We start from the raw sequence: 19457 nt of genomic DNA on the forward strand, positions 1-19457 counted from the left end.
ACCTATACATGTTAGTAGAAGGTTCAAATGAGTATACTAATTGAGGCATTTATTTTTCATTTTTTTTATTACATTAACGGGAGAGTGGCTAGGACACTATTAAATTAGAATTTAAGTTTTAGATCCTATAGCAATTTGCATAGGAAAGTTAAGGATAAATGGCTCATTCTGGGCTAACCGGTGGTGTAAGGGAGGGTGGAGTTGTACGCGAAGGGGGTGTCAAAGGAACACAGGTACCTTGTACGGCTCTTTGAGGGAGGGGGGTTTAGGGGGTTATTTGTATATATGTATGTTTTTAAGCTCGGCTCTCAACGGGACCTCAATAATTGGATATGTATCCATTGTGAATTCGTACTCCAGACGCATTACTAACAAGTACACAACAACCTGCATAGATTATGGCTAGTTTGAATATAATGATTTGGAATACTAGGGGAATAAATAAACAACATAAACGCAAAAGCGTAACATTAGCCACTCTTCCTTTGGAACGAGATCCTGTGGAGTTGCTATAGTCGCGAAACGGAAGTTGAATATTGAATTGCAGGACGTATGGTCTGATACAGATAGTCGGATAACCATAGCTAAAATTGTATACAGTAACAGGAAAATAGCGTTGGTAGCGGCATATGCCCCAAATCTTTACGAGGCTAACTTCTACGCTACACTTACCAGAACAATGTTAAACTTTCCTGAATACTCATTTATAATTGGTGCAGATTTTAATGCCATTTGGGATCCCGGGATGGATAAATCTTATCACACCTTTTCCAATGATCAGGAAAATTCATCTAATGCACTAAAGGATTGGTCTAAGAATACAGGTGTAAATGACCTATGGCGATCACTCAACCCAACAGCCCGAAAGTACTCTTGTCGATCTGCAAGACACAATACATTCTCCAGAATAGATTATGTTTTCGCATCCCCTAGACCAGGGGTTCCCAACCTTTTTTCCCCCAGGGACCCCCAAACATCTCTGATGAAATTCCTGGACCCCCCTCCTAATAAAATACCATAAAATATTATTTTTTTTGTCATTTTAATACTTTTTTTTGTCATTTTAATAACAAACTGCTTATACACAGGCATATGCATCATAATTAGACCCACTATGCTTCTTTGACTTGTGCCTTCAATCAACAAATCTCATCTTGCACCATATGTATTTCAAAATGTTGGCCAATATTCAAATCCTGTATTCATCCTCTCAAATCAGGCCCTAATGGTGAACGGTTTGCATTTATGTTGAATGAAGTAAGAATCCACTGCAGTAAAAATATCCTCACCTCGAGTGGTGGTATTAAGGTTGACTGACATGAGAATGTCCTGCTTCAGATCCTTATTTTCGATATACTGCACATAAACGATGAGCACAGCCTCGTCTGCGACAGTTGTAGTTTCATCAAGTTGTATGGCAAATGGACCCTTTCTAAGCTTTTCTGACAGCTGCTGCTCGCAATCACTTGACATCTTATCAATTCGGTCTTTCACTACATTGTTCGAGAGTGGTACTGATTTTAGTTTATCCGTCACCTGTGGGCCGCACAGTTTCTAAACCATTTTGATGCAGGCTGGTTTGATGAGCTGCTCGCCAATATTGTGCGGTTTCTTTGCTTTTGCAATTAAAAGCGAACACTCAAAGGAGGCTTCGGTAGCCTTCTGTAAATCACTGCCACCCCTGCTCCACGCTACTCTAACATCAACAGGCTTGGTCGCCTTGAGAGACTGTTCTTTCCTCCGAAAAAAGTCTGGATCCTTCCCAACGGTTTCTGGGTGCTTAGACGCCTGATGTCTCTTCAGCTTGCTGGGCTTCAGGCTCGAGTTTGCCAACTTTTCTCCACAAATCACACACTCAGGTCGTTTGTCTGGTCCCTCAGTGAAGCCCATGGTGATGTAATTTTCGCGATTGCTGTAGGTCCTAACTTTTTTTGCAGATGAGCTGCCGTCATCTCCTTTTCGTTTGTCACACCTTTTCGCCTCTGGCGGCTGACTGCAGACGAGCCGAGAAAGTTAACTAGCGTGCTAGGCTAGCTACGGAAAGTGATAGTCAACTGATTCACGTTTTAGCGGCTACCCGGTAGCCTACTGTTAATGTTAAAAAATCATGTCTAGATGTTTATTTATTTATCTTTATTTTTTATTGTAGTGGAGAGACTATTCATGCTTCTGATGATAAAAATATGCTAATTAAATATTTCTCTGAAAGGAACAAAAAAAATACCTCAAATCATCTGTGGTCTGGCGGACCCCCTGCGCCCCCTGGCGGACCCCCAGGGGGTCCGCGGACCCCAGGTTGGGAATCACTGCCCTAGACTATTTGATAACTATGACGTGGAAATGGTACCCAATGCACAATGCATCAGATCACTGTTATTTAATCCTAAAAGGTTCATTTGGTATACTGTCATCCCGAGCCCCAAGATGGCGATTTAACTCGTTATTGCTGAAAAACAAGGAATTCAATACACAATTTAAAGAAGCTCTTGTTGAATTCCTGCTGGAGAATGCGCAATCGGTACAGGACCCCAGAATATTATGGATGGCGGTAAAGGGATTTATCAAGGATTTCACTATGGTCTTTGCCTCCAAACTACGCAAGAATCGTTGTTCAAAACTGGCAGAGCTGGAAACGCTTTACTCTACGTCTTTACAATACAACTACTCGGTTCGATTGGAATCTCAAATTAATGTGTTAAAAAAAGAAATTAATGCCATTTTAAAACAACAATCTGAAGTTCAAATACGTAGCACAAGACAACAGTATTACTTTCATGGTTCTAAACCAAGTCACCTACTAGCTATGCAGATACGAGCCAACGCAACATTTTCAGATATCCCTACTATTAAGGCACAGCAAGGACTTGTTACAGACCCTAAAAAAATCAACGAGACATTCAAAAAGTTTTACTCCAACTTGTACAAATCAGAAATGGCCTTCGATCAAAACAAAATGGACATATATCTTAATCAAATTAACCTTCCTAAACTATCAGAGGATGACGCTAAACAGTTAGAAACACCCATCACACTAGATGAACTTAGGGAGGCTATATCTGAAATGCAAAGTGGTAAGGCTCCTGGAAGGGACGGTATCCCACCAGAAATGTACCTCTCATGCTGGGATGTAATTGGACCCTGTTGTGTATTGACATTCTAAGTTTGCCCCTTATTAGATACCGTCACGACTCACGCCCCCTGCTAATAAGTACTGCCGTCATTGTAATCACCTGTGTTGAGTTTTCCACTAAAGAGCTGTCAACTGGAATTTACCCTTGTCTCGTGTCTCCTCATTATTATATGTTATACTAAATAACCAGATGAGTGTACAACAAAACTGGCGACGAGGATAATACGGATCTCACGTTGTGTTTGTTATTGTCGGCAACAATAGTCCGCATCTGACGTGTTTGTTTGTTTTCGCAAGTGTACAGCGCGACGTCGGGGCTGCGGTAACTTGGCAACGGTGCCTACTGCTGTGTTGACACTGTTGCAGGCGGAGTAAAGAGGCAGAAAAAAGGTGAAATCTCCGCGATGGGAATGAAATTTGGTATTTCACTCAATGACACCATACGTGACAGACTGGTGTGTGGTCTACGGAGTGAGTCTATTCAGAAACGACTACTGAGTGAAGCTAACCTGAGACTGGAAAAGGCCATAGAGATAAGTACGTCAATGGAAATGGCTGCCCGAGAAGCACAGCAGCTAAGTCTATCAGCCCAAGTGCACAAGTTGTCTTTTGAGGACAAGAAGACAACAGCTGGCAAGCCATGCTACCGATGTGGGAGAATGGCGCATCAGCCATCAGAGTGTTGGTGTAAAGACGTAGACTGCAGAAACTGTGGTATAAAAGGCCATATCGAACGTGCTTGTGGTAATAGAAAGACCCAGACATACAAACAGCACACTGAGATGAAGAAAGGTGGTTTCTACAGAAACAAGAAGAAACGGGTGAATAAAATGGAGCACGAACAGGACGAGCAGAGTGACTGTGAGTCTGATGATACTGTACATGTGTTATCTGTGCTGGACAGTGATGATGGATACTGGGTCACACCACTGTTGGACAATAAAGCAGTGCGGATGCAAGTGGACACCGGCACACGTGTGTCCATGGTATCAGAGGCTGTTTTCAGAGAGAAGCTGCAGCACCTGACTCTTCGAGTGAGCAAATTGAAGTTAAGGACCTGTCCTACACTGGAGAGGCTGTTCCAGTGTTAGGAGTTGTGAATGTGACAGTGGAACACAACAAGCGGAAGAAGACTCTTCCACTGTACATCATTCGTGGAAACCGTCCAGCTCTGCTAGGACGGCGATGGCTTGAGAAACTCAGACTGAACTGGCAAGAAGTGTTCATGGTTAAGGATGGAGACACAGGCCCCCTACAGGAGATTTTGAAGAAGCACTCCAAAGTTTTTGGTGGAGACCTTGGTAGCATGAAGGACATTACTGTTAAGCTGACAGTCAAACCAGGAAGCACACCGAGGTGTTTAAAGGCTAGACCTGTTCCGTATGCCATCAAACCCAGGGTAGATGCAGAACTAGACAGATTGGTGGAGAGTGGGGTGTTGGCGCCAGTGAGCACCAGTGAATGGGCCACGCCGATTGTTCCAGTCATGAAGAAGGATGGGGGTCTAAGACTCTGTGGTGATTTTAAAGTCACTGTGAACCCTGTCTTGATTGCAGAACAGTATCCACTACCCCTCATTGATGAACTCTTCTCAGGTTTAGCTGGGGGACAGAAGTTTAGTAAAATAGACTTGTGTCAGGCATATCTCCAGATGCATGTAGATCCAGAGTCACAGGAACTGTTGACCATAGTGACACACAAGGGGCTATTCAGGTACCAGAGGCTTCCTTTTGGGATTACTTCTGCTCCGGCACTTTTCCAAAGAGCAATGGACCAGATCCTAAGTGGGCTACGAGGGGTCCAGTGTTACCTGGATGACCTGCTTATCACAGGACCGGATGAGCAGTCGCACTTAAGGAACCTGGGGGCCACACTACAAAGACTGGAGGAATATGGTCTTAGAGTCCGGGAAGACAAATGCGAGTTTTTCCAACCTTCTGTTGAGTACCTGGGGCACGTGATTGACAGCACTGGACTCCACAAAGCACCGTCAAAGGTGAAGGCTATTGTGGAGGCTCCATCTCCGACGAATGTGAGTCAGTTGAGATCATTCCTTGGCCTGCTGACATACTATGCGAAGTTTGTGCCTGACCTTGCCAATAGGCTGAAACCGCTCCATGAGCTGCTACACAAAGCCCAAACATGGAATTGGACAGACAAATGTGAGGCAGCTTTCAAAGGAGCAAAGACAGCCCTCTCTCAGTCTGAAGCCCTCACCCACTTTGACCCCGCCTTGTCACTTCAGCTGGCGTGTGATGCCTCACCTTATGGTGTGGGTGCAGTAGTATCACACATCATGCCATCAGGGGAAGAGAGACCTATCGCCTTTGCATCACGGACGCTGAGCAACGCGGAAGGCAATTATGCGCAGATTGAGCGTGAAGCACTGTCCATAGTGTTTGGAATAAAGAAATTTCATCAATATCTCTACGGCAGGAAATTCACGCTACTGACAGACCATCGACCTCTCACCTCTATCTTCGGTCCTCATACAGGCATTCCATCGCTTGCGGCCAGTCGTATGCAGCGATGGGCTTTGTTGCTGTCTGCCCACCGGTATGACGTTAGGTATAGGAAGTCGGATCAGCACGGGAATGCTGACGGGCTCTCGAGGCTCCCATTGCCTGTCACACATAATCGGACACCACAAGCGGAGATCTTCTACTTCAAGGAAGTGACCGCTGCTCCAGTGACCTCAACTCATGTGAAGAAACACACACACACGGACCCGGTCATGTCTGAGGTTATGGACATCGTCACTCGTGGACGGGGAGGGGAGATGACACCAAGCTTGAAGCCTTACCTGGTGAGACGAAACGAGTTGTCGGTCCAGTCTGGATGCCTATTGTGGGGCTATCGTGTCATTATTCCCCCACCACTGAGAGGGAAAGTGCTTGACGAGCTCCACTCTGGACACTGTGGGGTCGTGCGTATGAAGGAAATTGCACGCAGCTATTTCTGGTGGCCAGGCCTGGATGCAGCTATAGAGGAGAAAGCAAAGTCATGTTCTGCCTGCCAGAGAGTGAGAAACCTCCCACAGCTGGCTCCATTACATCCGTGGGACTGGCCTGAAGAACTATGGCAAAGAGTCCACATAGACTTTGCTGGACCATTGGAGAACCACATGTTCTTAATCGTAGTCGACGCTCATAGCAAATGGCCTGAGGTTGTCGTCATGACGGGCACCTCCTCTATGAGGACCATCGAAGAGCTAAGGTCTATCTTCAGCCGCTTTGGTCTACCACAACAGCTGGTTAGTGATAACGGCCCACAACTAGTGTCTGAAGAGTTCAAGACATTCATGGAGGAGAATGGTATTCAGCACATCAAGTCTGCACCCTATCACCCTGCTACCAATGGGCTCGCTGAAAGGTTTGTACAGACCATGAAGCAAGCTCTCAAGTCCTCTCAAGGTACGCAGTCCATCAACAGGCGCCTCAGTGCTTTCCTGCTGTCATACCGAAACACACCTCATGCTACGACAAAGGTCTCGCCTGCCTCGGCTATGCTCAAGAGACAACTCCGCACTCGACTTGACCTCCTGAGACCCCAAAAGACGAGGGAGATTGTGCATATGCAACAGAGAGCTCAAGTGGAGAGGCGAGCTAAATTAAAGTTTCGGAGCTTCACAGCTGGAGACCGGGTTCTCGCCCGGAACTATACCAAAGGGGTCAAATGGATGCCTGCAACAGTTGTTGGAAAAACAGGTCCTGTGTCATATACAGTAGAAACCAGGGATAATCTCATCTGGAGAAGACACATCGATCAACTGCTCCACACGGCTGGTTTCCATGATGACTCACCTCAGCCGCCATCCTTTGTTCCAGAGCAGGATACCTACCAGGAGCAGCATTCATCACCAGAAGAGCCCCAGACGCAACCTGCAAGAGTGGCCCCTGTCCCAGGCACACCTAGGCCTATCCCAGCCATCACTTCTCCCAGACCCGGACTCCTACAGTCCTCCCCAAAAGACAATGAAACTGACTTGCCTACAGGTCGTTACCCCAGTAGAGTCAGACGCCCTCCTGATAAGACTAACACTTACAATTGGGGCAGAATAATCCCCAGGGTTCAGTCTGGGAATTGAGGTAGTCTACCCTCTTTCCCTAGTTCAGGCAAAGGTTACTAGCCAATGAAAGTTTAAGTTTAAAAACGATTTGTTAAGTTAATTATAGAATGAGGAATACCAAACCACAGTGACACTTAGTGTTTTTTGTTAATGTTTAAGTACTTACTTTTTAGGGGAACCTTCAAAGTTAAGGGGGAGGGATATGTTGTGTATTGACATTCTAAGTTTGCCCCTTATTAGATACCGTCACGCCCCCTGCTAATAAGTACTGCCGTCATTGTAATCACCTGTGTTGAGTTTTCCACTAAAGAGCTGTCAACTGGAATTTACCCTTGTCTCGTGTCTCCTCATTATTATGTTATACTAAATAACCAGATGAGTATACAACAGACCCCTATTACTTAATATGATTTTATACTCAATCAAGGAGGGGAATTTTCATAAGATCGACAATATTGCACTCATAACAGTCCTCCTTAAAAAGGACAAAGACGCCACCGATTGCGGTAGTTATAGACCCTTGAGCCTCCTCGGAACCGATATCAAGCTGTATTCCAAGGTATTAGCCATCAGACTTCAAAAGCATATGACGTCTTTAGTTCATCCTGATCAGACTGGTTTCATAAGAGGTCGCTTGTTCACGGATAATATAAGACGGTTATTACATGTGCTAGATGCCAGCAAGGATGACACCCCACCTATAGCGATGCTGTCCCTGGATGCGATGAAAGCCTTTGATAGGTTAGAATGGTCTTATTTATGGGCAGTACTAGAAAGGATGGGGTTAGGAAAAGGATTCATTGATATGATAAAAGTATTATACAAAGACCCATCGGCCATGATTACAACAGGTATAATCACCTCCGAAATCTTTCCGGTATCGCGCTCTTCCAGACAGGGTTGCCCTCTTAGTCCCGGACAATAGCACAATATATAAGACAATCCCAATCCATAGAACCAATCGCAATTAACAACATCATATTAGTTTATATGCGGACGACGTAATATTGTTCATGCAAAACCCTACCACCTCAATGCCTCATCTTCTCAAGTTGATTGATGACTTTGGCAATCTATCGGGATTTAGGATAAATTGGCCAAAGTCGGCCTTCCTACCACTTAATGCCCCTGCAAAGAATATACTCCTTCCAGAAAAAATACCAATGGTAAAACACTTCAGATGTTTAGGAGTTGAGGTATTCCCTACTATAAGCCAAACGGTGAAGTACAATTACACAAAATTCCAAGATAAGATCAAATACGACTTTGACAGGTGGTCCAAACTTAAAAACTCAGTACAGGCACGAGTATCAATAGTTAAGATGGATGTTTTACCTAGAATCAACTTCATTAGCTCAATGTTACCGTTACCCCCTCCTGATGGTTACTGGAAAAAATTACACTCCATCGCATATACATTTATTTGGAATAACAAACCTCCATGAATAAAAAGATCCACCGCACAGAGAAACAAAGCCGACGGAGGTTTAGCATTTCCAGACTTTTACCACTATTTTAAAGCGTACTCTTTAAGACCACTGACAACCTGGTTTGACTCCCAAGCATCTGTATCCTGGAGAAACTTAGAAGAAAATATAGTAGCACCACATAGACTGCAGGACATAGTATACACCATGTTATCAATTAAGCAATGCGAATTGAAATTTGGCCCCCTTATTACACATGTGATCCGGATATGGCGTGAAACACAAAAAAAATATTCTAACCAACATAAATGGCATAGCCATACTCCCCTATTCAATAACAATGCACTCCTTATTGGAAAACGACCTATCAGATATCCCAAATGGGAAAAGCAGGGCATACACACATTGGGAGATGTTTTCAACAAACGGGGTTTTTGTAGCTATCAAGATATACATAACAAATTTAACCTCACCAGTTCCACATATTATTTTTACGCACAGTTATTGGATTGTTTGAAGGCTCATGGAGTCCCATTAAGGATACCAATTGAGCACCACAGATATCACAAATTCTTCTATGAAAGAGAGACATCGAGAGGCTTCGTATCTGATTTTTATCATCACTTACTAACGTCTTCGTATGGAATCCTTCCCCTAGACTCAGTCTGGAGGAGGGATATACCAGACTTGGAAATAGATTTTGATTGGCAAGAAGTCTGGGCAAACGTTCGAATTGCGTCACGCAACCCGGACCATCAACAAATTAATCTTAATTATATTCATAGGACATACCTGACTCCTATAAGATTGAACAGAATGGGACTTAAACAAGATTCTCTATGTTCCTTATGTTCAAATGGGGATGAGGGTACATTTATGCACATATATTGGGATTGCCCACCGGTTAAAATATTCTGGGAAGAAGTGACCCAGCAATTATCAGAATTCTTATTTCTGAACATACGTGTACATCCCTCTGTATTGCTGTTGAATGATGTTTTTCAGTTTGCAGCCCCCATACAGTTAAAGAGACTAGTTTTATCCGGTCTCACAGCTGCTAAAAAGTTGATAGCATCACGATGGATTCAACCGGATAAAATATGCCGGAAGGTATGGGTTATTACCTATCTCAATGTGATTTATCTAGAGATATCTACAGCAGGAATTTTAGGTGTCCGTCAGTGAAACCAACATTGCAATCTGGTTAGAAGTGGTGGAGAGAATAAAAGCTAGCATATGAATTGTAATGCCTGGTTAGAAGCGAATGAAAATGGATGGATTATCCAAGTGGTGGTCCGGGGGGGGAGAGCGAGCAAGAGCATAATGTATTGTATTAGATAGCAAGTATTAGGTATATATCTCGTAAACTACATTTATATTGATTCAAATGGTGATTTACATTGGATGGATTAATGCTTGTGTGTCTAATTTTATGTTATGTTTAAAAAAAAAAAAAATACAAAAAAAATACAAAAAAAAAATTATAATAATTATAATTTAAAAAAAAAAATCATGTTGTGGGACTTGTACAGCACTTTGGTCAACATTGTTGTTTTTAAATGTGCTCTATAAATAAAGTGGATTGGATTAATTAATAATGAGTCAGGAGCTGCGCTGCCTGGGCGGCTGCTCTCCGTTACACAGCCAACGACATTACATTACATAATTATGTTGCAACCTTCGTCTATAAAGCAAACAATTATATAAATATTTATATGTAGTTAATAGAGAAAAAGGCAGAATTCGACTTACCGGTAATTTTTTAAGACATGTTTTTATATGGGTCGGGACACTATAAAAAATACTATAGAGAATTGTCAGTGCTGTAAAGTTTAAACCTTTTTAAATCTTAGACAAACGAAACACTTTGCTTTCATGAAATATTGTAAGCCGTCATTTGAGGCTTTATAAAAGCAGCACAATGAACACAAATATGTCAGTGCCGAGTCCTACCTCATCTTAAATAACAAACGGTATTGCTTGTTGTAGTTAACAAAGAGAGGCAGAGTTGATTTTGCAGGTAAAAAAATATATAAATAAATAGATTTTTTTTTTAATATATTCAAATTTTATTTTCGAATGCCCATCAAACGATGCTTCAAAGTATTTAAGACAGCCCTAGTTGATAATTAGATCGATGTATCGATCTGGATCGATGTATCGTCCCACGCCTAAATGAAAACACATCCCTACACAATAGGGTAAATTATTTGACCTCTAACATTTGTATATGCTTTTCTAAATACAATTTATAAAATTGCATCACACAAAATCCTAAATTTTTTGTAAGAATCCAAAATGTTTAAACTATCAAAGTTTAACGAAGCAGTACATTCAAATTGTTGATATCCATAATCAATACTTCTCTCACTCTCTCGTATAAGCTTCCTCTCTCTAGGTACCTCTTACCTATTAGTTAACTTTTCGAGGAGGGTGAGTTCGATTACCCCCCCTGCGTCTATAAGCTAGTTGTTGTTCCGCGTTGCTCTGATTGGCCGCTGACCTACGCTAGTTTTTTGCCCCCACGCCGGTATGAGCATAGCGTGTATATAATAATAATCCTCGCACACACGCACGCTGAAATGGGTATCATAGAACATGACAGGCTAGACTAAATATAGCCTATAGAACAGATTTTTACAGCCTAATCTAAAACAGATTTTTTACACATTGGTTCAAACATGATCACGGAAGGTGACAACCCTAACATGTCATGTTGTGTCACAACAGAATGAGTAGGTGAGTGTTAGGCCTACAGAAAGTGTAATCTATTGATTGACTTGCGCGACCTAGTCAATTCGGTAGAAGAGTCTGGTGGGCGAGATTATGCATGGCCTGTGATAGGGGTGGACGGTATAAACGGTATACGGTATAAACGGTATTAATTTGCTCTACGGTATGGATTTTGACTATACCGTTTAACCGGTAGAGCAGCTCTAAAATAGCAATGACGTCATGTAACCACAGCGCGACTATTTCAATCGCATTTGCCCCTAAAAATAGATCGAATTAGTCATAGATAATAGATATGTGCAAACTGGAAAAAGTTATTTAGGAGGCTTCGCGCAGTGGGCGTGTCAACACGCAATTGTCATTTCATAATAAACACATATCACCACGGCGCACAGCAAGTTATTTCCCTATCTTTTTTCTTATATGAATTATTCTACGTTAATAAAACATACCTGGTGATCAACTACAGTTTGCTGTAAACATTACGATATGTGTGTAGTGTTATGATAACGACGGCAGCAGCGGGAGCCGGGAGGACGGCTGCAGCAGTGGATTTGCGAATAGCATGCAGCTGCAGAGCCGCAGAGCCAGTGGCTCTTTCAGGTCTGGTCACAGGCCCGTCAAACAGCGCCCCCCCACCCTTGCGCCGTTCTGACCCCCATCGTCTCTAAGCATTTTGTGTGTCAATTTGTTGACACATGTGTCAATTTGTTGACACATGTGTCAATTTGTTGACACAATTGTCAATTCTTAAAGCTGAGGATGAGTGGCACCTTTGTCTCAATTCTTATTCAATTCAATTCGCTCTGCGGCTCTGCAGCTACATATGCTTCTAGCGAAATCCAGCCCCGCTGTTTGCAATGGGAGCAGGAGTCTCGACTCTGGACTTATTTTATTTGGAATATAATGACTTTATACGCAAAAGTAGCCTAGTTTTAAGTTAAAATATTATAAATCTACATGCCTTGAGGATGTCATTCTTTATATAGCCTGCCTATCAGGCAAAAAAAATTATTCTAACAGAAACACTGATACCGTGATATAATACCGTTACCGTCTATGCTTCAAATTATACCGTGATATAAATTTTAGACCATACCGTCCACCCCTAGCCTGTGATCTAAAAACTCCTGCCTGTGGCTGAATAATGAAGCCCAAAGTCGCGTCACGCGCAAGAGCATATTACCTACTTATGCTGTGCTCAATTAAAACTCACTGCTCGTCCACCCATAACCCAGAGATAAGCAATAATGTGCAGAGATAAGCAATAATGAAGTTGTGTTTTGAACATTTATGTTGTGTTGATGGAATCACGTTAACACTTTAATCGCCAAAAACGCCATAGGACGTCTTTCCCCGCCATGCTCATTCTGCCAAAGACGCCGTACCAAGTCTTTGATATCAATATTTCAAATATCTGTGATCGAAATCATATTTCTCCCCCGGAGACCTGAGATCTACTGTTGAGCCCCTCTCAACTCTCCAACGGTTCAAGAGCGCCATCTGGTGGCCGATCGGCGGATCGCCCAAACAGGAAGTGATGCGGATGAAGTGGTGCTCGCCCATATTTCGTCCGGGCACTCGCTATCGTTAGCGGGACTCCATCTTGATACACTGGACATCGATCGGTTGCAAATAACTCGATAAACAACATGATTTGGACGTATATACTATTATACAACCTGGAAATGGATCGCATATTTCTACATCCCATAATAGGAAAATTTCTGTTCCACGCTCATCGCCCAACGGCCCGAGGAAGCTACGGTAAGATTCAGCGTTATTTTTCAACGTGTTCGATACTAACTGCTCTAATGATCATATCACCCACACTAGATGAATCATATAACGTTGGCCACGGAATTATAAACGACCCCCCCCCCATCCGGTCAACATCAGATCATACTTAGTAACTTCTAGAAGCACGTCCATTTGATTTTTTTTTATCTCGCGTAGATTCCTATCAAACTGTATTTCATTATCAATATAATGCATTTGGGGCTATAAATCACGTTCTGGAGAAAGCTGCAGAAAACGATAAAAACATACTTATACTTTAGACCGTATTTTAGTATGAATATGTGAATGAAAAAGTATAACATTGCTACACCCTGAACAATAGATATAGGACGTTGAATGGGCCATAGTAATGTCAATTTAGCAATAAAAAAAAATTTTGATCCACTTTTTCTCCCATTTTTTCTATATTTTTCTCCCATCCCAATTTTCGTATCATCCAATTCAACCCTCCCCTGTCACGGACGCTGTTTCTTGCCTCCCACAAGCCGGCTGCAATGTGGACTAAGTCATAGATAGCACAAGTCCCCTCCGGTACTTGAGGTAACAGCAGTCGCATCTTTTCACCTGCGCAGCTCGATCTCTCAGTGGCGAGGAGTAACGCGTGGGAGGCTCACGCTGCCCCCGACACATCCTGATTCTACTGCGCAGGCGAACCAACTGACCTGTAGGAGTCGCTGTCCACAACGCCCGATCCGCACCCATCAGTTTCCCACCCCGTAATACGGCCAATGTGTATTAGTACGGAGGACCAGCTAAACTGAAAGCAAATGTGGAGCGCTGGGCTCGAACTGACGAGCCCAGCGTCTCCAGCATTTCGTGGCGAGCGCCTTGCCCACTATGCCACGTAGCCGCACCAATTTAAAAAGTTATAGCCCTGCAAAGAAGGGGAACTTCTCCATATTAAATAGGGCTGGCGAAGGATGGTAAATTATGAATGTAAGCCTGGCGATCAAAGTGTTAATATAGAGAGATGAAAACAATACAATACGTTATTTCAATTGAAAAAATTGAACTAAGAGTGATTTGAACTTGTGACCATAGGCTCCACAGCCAGCTGACGAACGAGTTGAGCTACGCGGGCCTAATCCATGATTTACACTTGTGCCAATTGCGTGCGTTTGTCCCTAATCTTTAGTATTGGCATTAATAAATCAGATGTCATGCTAATATGTCATGTTCTACGATACCCATTTCAGCGTGCGTGTGTGCGAGGCTCGCTCTCGCATTATTATTATTTCTACAAGGCTCGCTCTCGCATTATTATTATTTCTACGCTGCTCATTATTATTATTACGCTCATCAAAACCCATTTCAGCGTGCGTGTGTGCGAGGCTCGCTCTCGCATTATTATTATTTCTACGAGGCTCGCTCTCGCATTATTATTATTTCTACGCTGCTCATTATTATTACGCTCATCAAAACTAGCGTAGGCAGGGGCGGTCAGTGGCCAATCAGAGCAACGCAGAACAACAACTTGCTTGTGGAAAGTATAGACGCCCCCCCCCCGATTTTTATTTACACTTGAATGATCATTGAGAGCAAGCTTTAGATTTACAGTGATGTTGAGATTTTACAACATAAAGATACAAAATAAAGATAAGGAAAAGAAAATCAACTTTGATTTATTTGTGATATCATCCTAGCAGTTACCTTGTTGAGGAGGGTTAGTTTGATTTATCTGTGATGTCATCCTAGTAGTTACCTTGTTGAGGAGGGTTAGTTTGATGTCTTTGAGATCATCCTAGTAGTTACCTTGTTGAGGGTGAGTTTGATGTCTTTGTGAGATCATCCTAGTAGTTACCTTGTTGAGGAGGGTTAGTTTGATGTCTTTGTGAGATCATCCTAGTAGTTACCTTGTTGAGGAGGGTTAGTTTGATGTCTTTGAGATCATCCTAGTAGTTACCTTGTTGAGGAGGGTGAGTTTGATGTCTTTGTGAGATCATCCTAGTAGTTACCTTGTTGAGGAGGGTGAGTTTGATGTCTTTGTGAGATCATCCTAGTAGTTACCTTGTTGAGGAGGGTTAGTTTGATGTCTTTGAGATCATCCTAGTAGTTACCTTGTTGAGGAGGGTGAGTTTGATGTCTTTGTGAGATCATCCTAGTAGTTACCTTGTTGAGGAGGGTTAGTTTGATGTCTTTGAGATCATCCTAGTAGTTACCTTGTTGAGGAGGGTGAGTTTGATGTCTTTGTGAGATCATCCTAGTAGTTACCTTGTTGAGGAGGGTTAGTTTGATGTCTTTGTGAGATCCTGAGGCTCCGTAGCCTCCTGGAGGCCCCATGGCACCGGGTGGGGGGTGCATGGGGTGGCCCCCCCTGTTGCCAGGCCCCAACCTGGGCATGGGGTGGCCACCTCTGGGGGGCATGCCTGAAGGGTCCATCCTCCTACGGTCCTCCCTGAAGGGCTCATCTTTCTTTAGTGGCCTCCCTGTGAGAGGACAAACTCAAGATATCAATATGGTACATGCCATGGTATACATTTGCTACATATGCTCTCTCTCACATTACAATAACATAATAATGATGTAAGCAGACCCGTGCAGACTTGATACACATGTTCTGGTCCTGTCCGGCTCTCACCAGACAGACATTTTTAATACATTCAAACTAATATTTTTTAGAAACTGCTCTAGACCTCCTGAGCCACTGTTGCCTCACAGCCCATCCCCACACTCACGCAAAAAAACAAACTCACCCCTGCCCCTGTCCCTGTCCCTAGGGTGGGGCGGTCTGTCCCGTGGCGGGCCCCTCTCCTTGCGGGGGTGTCCGGGGGTGAGCGAGCGGGAGCTGGCTGATGAGACCGGGCTGGCCAGGTCCGCGTACATGTCTTCTGAGTCTGCGCTGCGGACCGAGCTGCTGCTGGACGAGGCGGAGGAGACAGACGACACGCTGCTGACACTCAGAGACCTGTGGGACGGTATCGTGGCTTTATTTCTATCTGCTGGCGCGCTGAACAGAGGTGTTTATTATATGCTGAAATGTTAAGAGCTAGTAAGTATTAAAGGTGCTATAGATAAAACCTTTATGTAGAGTAATGATTAAAAATAATTATAATAATAATACATCCACAGAGCGTTTACAAAGGTGCGGAATAAAAGTATTGCTTCCCCCCCCAAATGATTATTGTATTATTATAATAAAAAAAAATTGGTGGGTCCAAAGTAAATGTTGTTTACATGTTGCATGCATGTATTCCCTCCTAGCCCCTTTCGTGAATACATAGTCCCTTATGCCACCATGTAAAAATCCTACAATTAAGCCTGTCTCGCTTTTCTCTATCAAAACGCTCCTCGTACAAGTATCGCAGAGAAATTTCAAAGGTACTCACAGTTGCACGAGGGTTTCAGACAGATAAACGCTAGGGCTTGAAAGCTCGGCGTTGCTAATAAACATTTTAAATAATATTTATAAACTGGTCAACACGGCTCAAAATGGCTTTATTTCCGGCTGTGGGTGCCTGATGCGCCTGCACTGATCACAGTGGGTGCCTGATGTGCCCTTCCTGATGACTTGTCGTACAGAACTTGTAAGTCGCTTTGGATAAAAGCATCAGCTAAATGACTAAATGTAATGCACTAATAAGCAATGGAGGCTTTTAAGGGCCAGACTGGGGAAATCATTCAGGCCAGGAAATACAGTGCGAAATATAGCCCCAGTCAGGCCACTTTTTAAGCGGGGGGTCCCCCACCAGAAAAAAATTTGTTACAAAGACTTCTGGTGCAGGAATTTTTTAATTCGTACCCTTTAAATCCCAGTGTTTGTGATGGCATCACAAATTATTGTTAAAAAAAACAGGCTAGCATATGTCAATGATTAGCAACAACACTGATTTTGATGGATTTTTAGTTTTTTGTAAGGGTCCCGCCTCCACCAATAACATGCGGCTCCCTTTGTGTATGTGTGAGCGAGAGAGAGAGAGAGAGAGATAGTTCTCCAACTTGTGTGAGTTTAGACTGTGTCACCCTCTGTTGCAGTGATCTCCTGGTTGTTCCCCACCAAGGTTATCTAACTATCGCACCGCTGCAACTAGAAACACTGGCCTGGTCTGCTTCTAAGTTCAGTGGCCTGACTGCATGACATTTTTTAAAATTATATACCGGTATATATATCTTTTTTATGAAATCAATACATTCTGGAAATCATCTTGCGACCCCCCCCCCCCCCCCCCCCCCACCCACCAGTTGAGAAACACTGATCTATAGCACCTTTAAAGACTATTAAAAAAAACACTCCAATGTCAAACAATTCTTAGGATTAAATAATATTAGCAACCACAACTCTCAATGCTAAACGAATAATCACAGTACCTGGATTTCCTGGGGTTGGTTGCCAGCAGAGACCAAGCAATGGAAATGAGGGAAAAAAAAGATAAATCATCAATCTATTACCAATCCACAATTACATCATGGTTGTCACAATAACAGAGTTTTACTCTACAATACTATATCAGATTAAGTATCATCGATTAAGTACCATCACTGTTTGATAAACAGCAACCTCTAGGTAAAAGAGCCCTGTTTGGTACTGCACTTTGTTTACATTTGGTCTGATGTGTGGGTTGGTAGATGAGTGAGGATAGGGGAGTAGGGCTGCATGATTAATCGGAAAAAAAATCGTGATCTCGATTCATAGACCTATGCGTAGGGCTGCCGCGTTATTGATTTTTTCCTTACCGCACAAATTTGCGAAGCTATTGAAACCGCTGCGGTAACCGCACATTTTTTTTAATGCATTTTATTTTTTTAGTAGTAGTAGTAGTAGTAGTCTATTCTTTATAGCATATAGCCTGCCTCTAGTCTAAATGTCTATCTTTAGAGGATGACTTTGCAGCATGAATATTGTTTGGGATTAGGCAAGCACGCATTCGTTATTGAAAGTGAACCACAGACAACATAGGCTACTGAACAGTGAACACTGTTTATTGACGCTTGCAGTGAGGTACAACGCGAGGCTCACTCGAGGTAGACGGGTCTGTTGAGGAGCTGAGGCACGCGCCTCTCTCCCCTTCCCGTCGACCAAGAGTGAATACCTGTAGTCCACCAGTCTATCCCGACCGGTGTCCAGATCCCCCCAGAAAGGATGGGTGAGCCGCGGCCGGAGAAGACCGGGCGAGCCAGACTTAACGAGAACCATAAAACCTGAGCGTGGTGTGGCTCCGGCCTCGCACGCCGGAGCCACACCTCTGGTCGTGCGCCCTTCTCCTTCTCCTTCTCCTCCCTCCTCCTCCTCCTCCTCCTCCTCCTCCTCCTCCTCCTCCTCCTCCTCCTCCTCCTCCTCCTCCTCCTCCTCCTCCTCCTCCTCCTCCTCCTCCTCCTCCTCCTCCTCCTCCTCCTCCTCCTTCTTCTTCTTCTTCTTCTTCTTCTTCTTCTTCTTCTTCTTCTTCTTCTTCTTCTTCTTCTTCTTCTTCTTCTTCTTCTTCTTCTTCTTCTTCTTCTTCTTCTTCTTCTTCTTCTTCTTCTTCTTCTTCTTCTTCTTCTTCTTCTTCTTCTTCTTCTTCTTCTTCTTATAAAAAACAGCTGTGATGCGGTATTCAGCTTAACTCTGCGGGGGGCGTGATGTAACAGCGATACCGCGGTAAAGATGATGACTATTTAAAAAAATAAATTATTTAACTTTTTTTGTGTGCTTTTTTTTTAAACTTTTTTAAATGATGACGATTCTGACTTGAGTTATGTATGTTACAAGAGACTTAAGTTTAAGTCAAGCACTTTCATATATGCTATGTTTAAGTTTAAGTCAAGCACTTTGATATGTTATTTTATTTGATTTAGCCTTTATTTAACCAGGTTTGTCCCAATTGAGATCCAGGATCTCTTTTACAAGGGAGACCTGTAAAGGTTATGTTGTCTGTAAAGAGTGCAATAAATGATTTTATTGAAAAAATCTGAATCGTATGAGAGAATCGTGATCTCAATTCTTAGAGAGAAAAATCACGATTCACATTTTAGCAAGAATCGTGCAGCCCTATAGGGGAGGGGTTGCCATTGCTGGCCACACCTCTGGAGATAACAGTATAATAAGTTACTAAAATCCAACCCACACATCAGACCAAAACAAAATATGTAAACAAAGTGCAATACCAAGCAGGGCTCTTTTGCCTAGAGGTCGCTGTTTGACAACATTACAGATTCTACTTTAAAGTTTGGAACCGTCTCAGGCACAGAGGTAGGCTAATGCTACAAACGTGGCAAGATAATCAGCTCATGTTATTATAGGGATGCAACTTTTGTTTCTTCAAATATGAATGGTTCAAATACAAGTTGCTGCTGCCCAATAAAGACTGTACATTTTGTACGCGAT

The 19457-nt window shown here is 43.0% G+C and overlaps 1 protein-coding gene across 1 annotated transcript in view; it reads right to left on the reverse strand.

Moving 5' to 3' along the window:
* zc3h18 (zinc finger CCCH-type containing 18) overlaps positions 1–19457 on the reverse strand; it is a 250964-nt gene that overhangs the window by 49136 nt on the left and 182371 nt on the right. Inside the window, exons 14-15 of the mRNA XM_084335339.1 lie at positions 15853–16064; positions 15371–15585 (exon numbers count right to left, since the gene is read on the reverse strand). Of these exons, the coding sequence (XP_084191465.1) occupies positions 15371–15585; positions 15853–16064 (427 nt within the window). The remainder of the gene's footprint in view (positions 1–15370; positions 15586–15852; positions 16065–19457) is intronic.

This window comes from Notolepis coatsorum, assembly GCF_963971535.1.
Source record: "Notolepis coatsorum genome assembly, chromosome: 18".
NCBI lineage: Eukaryota > Metazoa > Chordata > Actinopteri > Aulopiformes > Paralepididae > Notolepis > Notolepis coatsorum.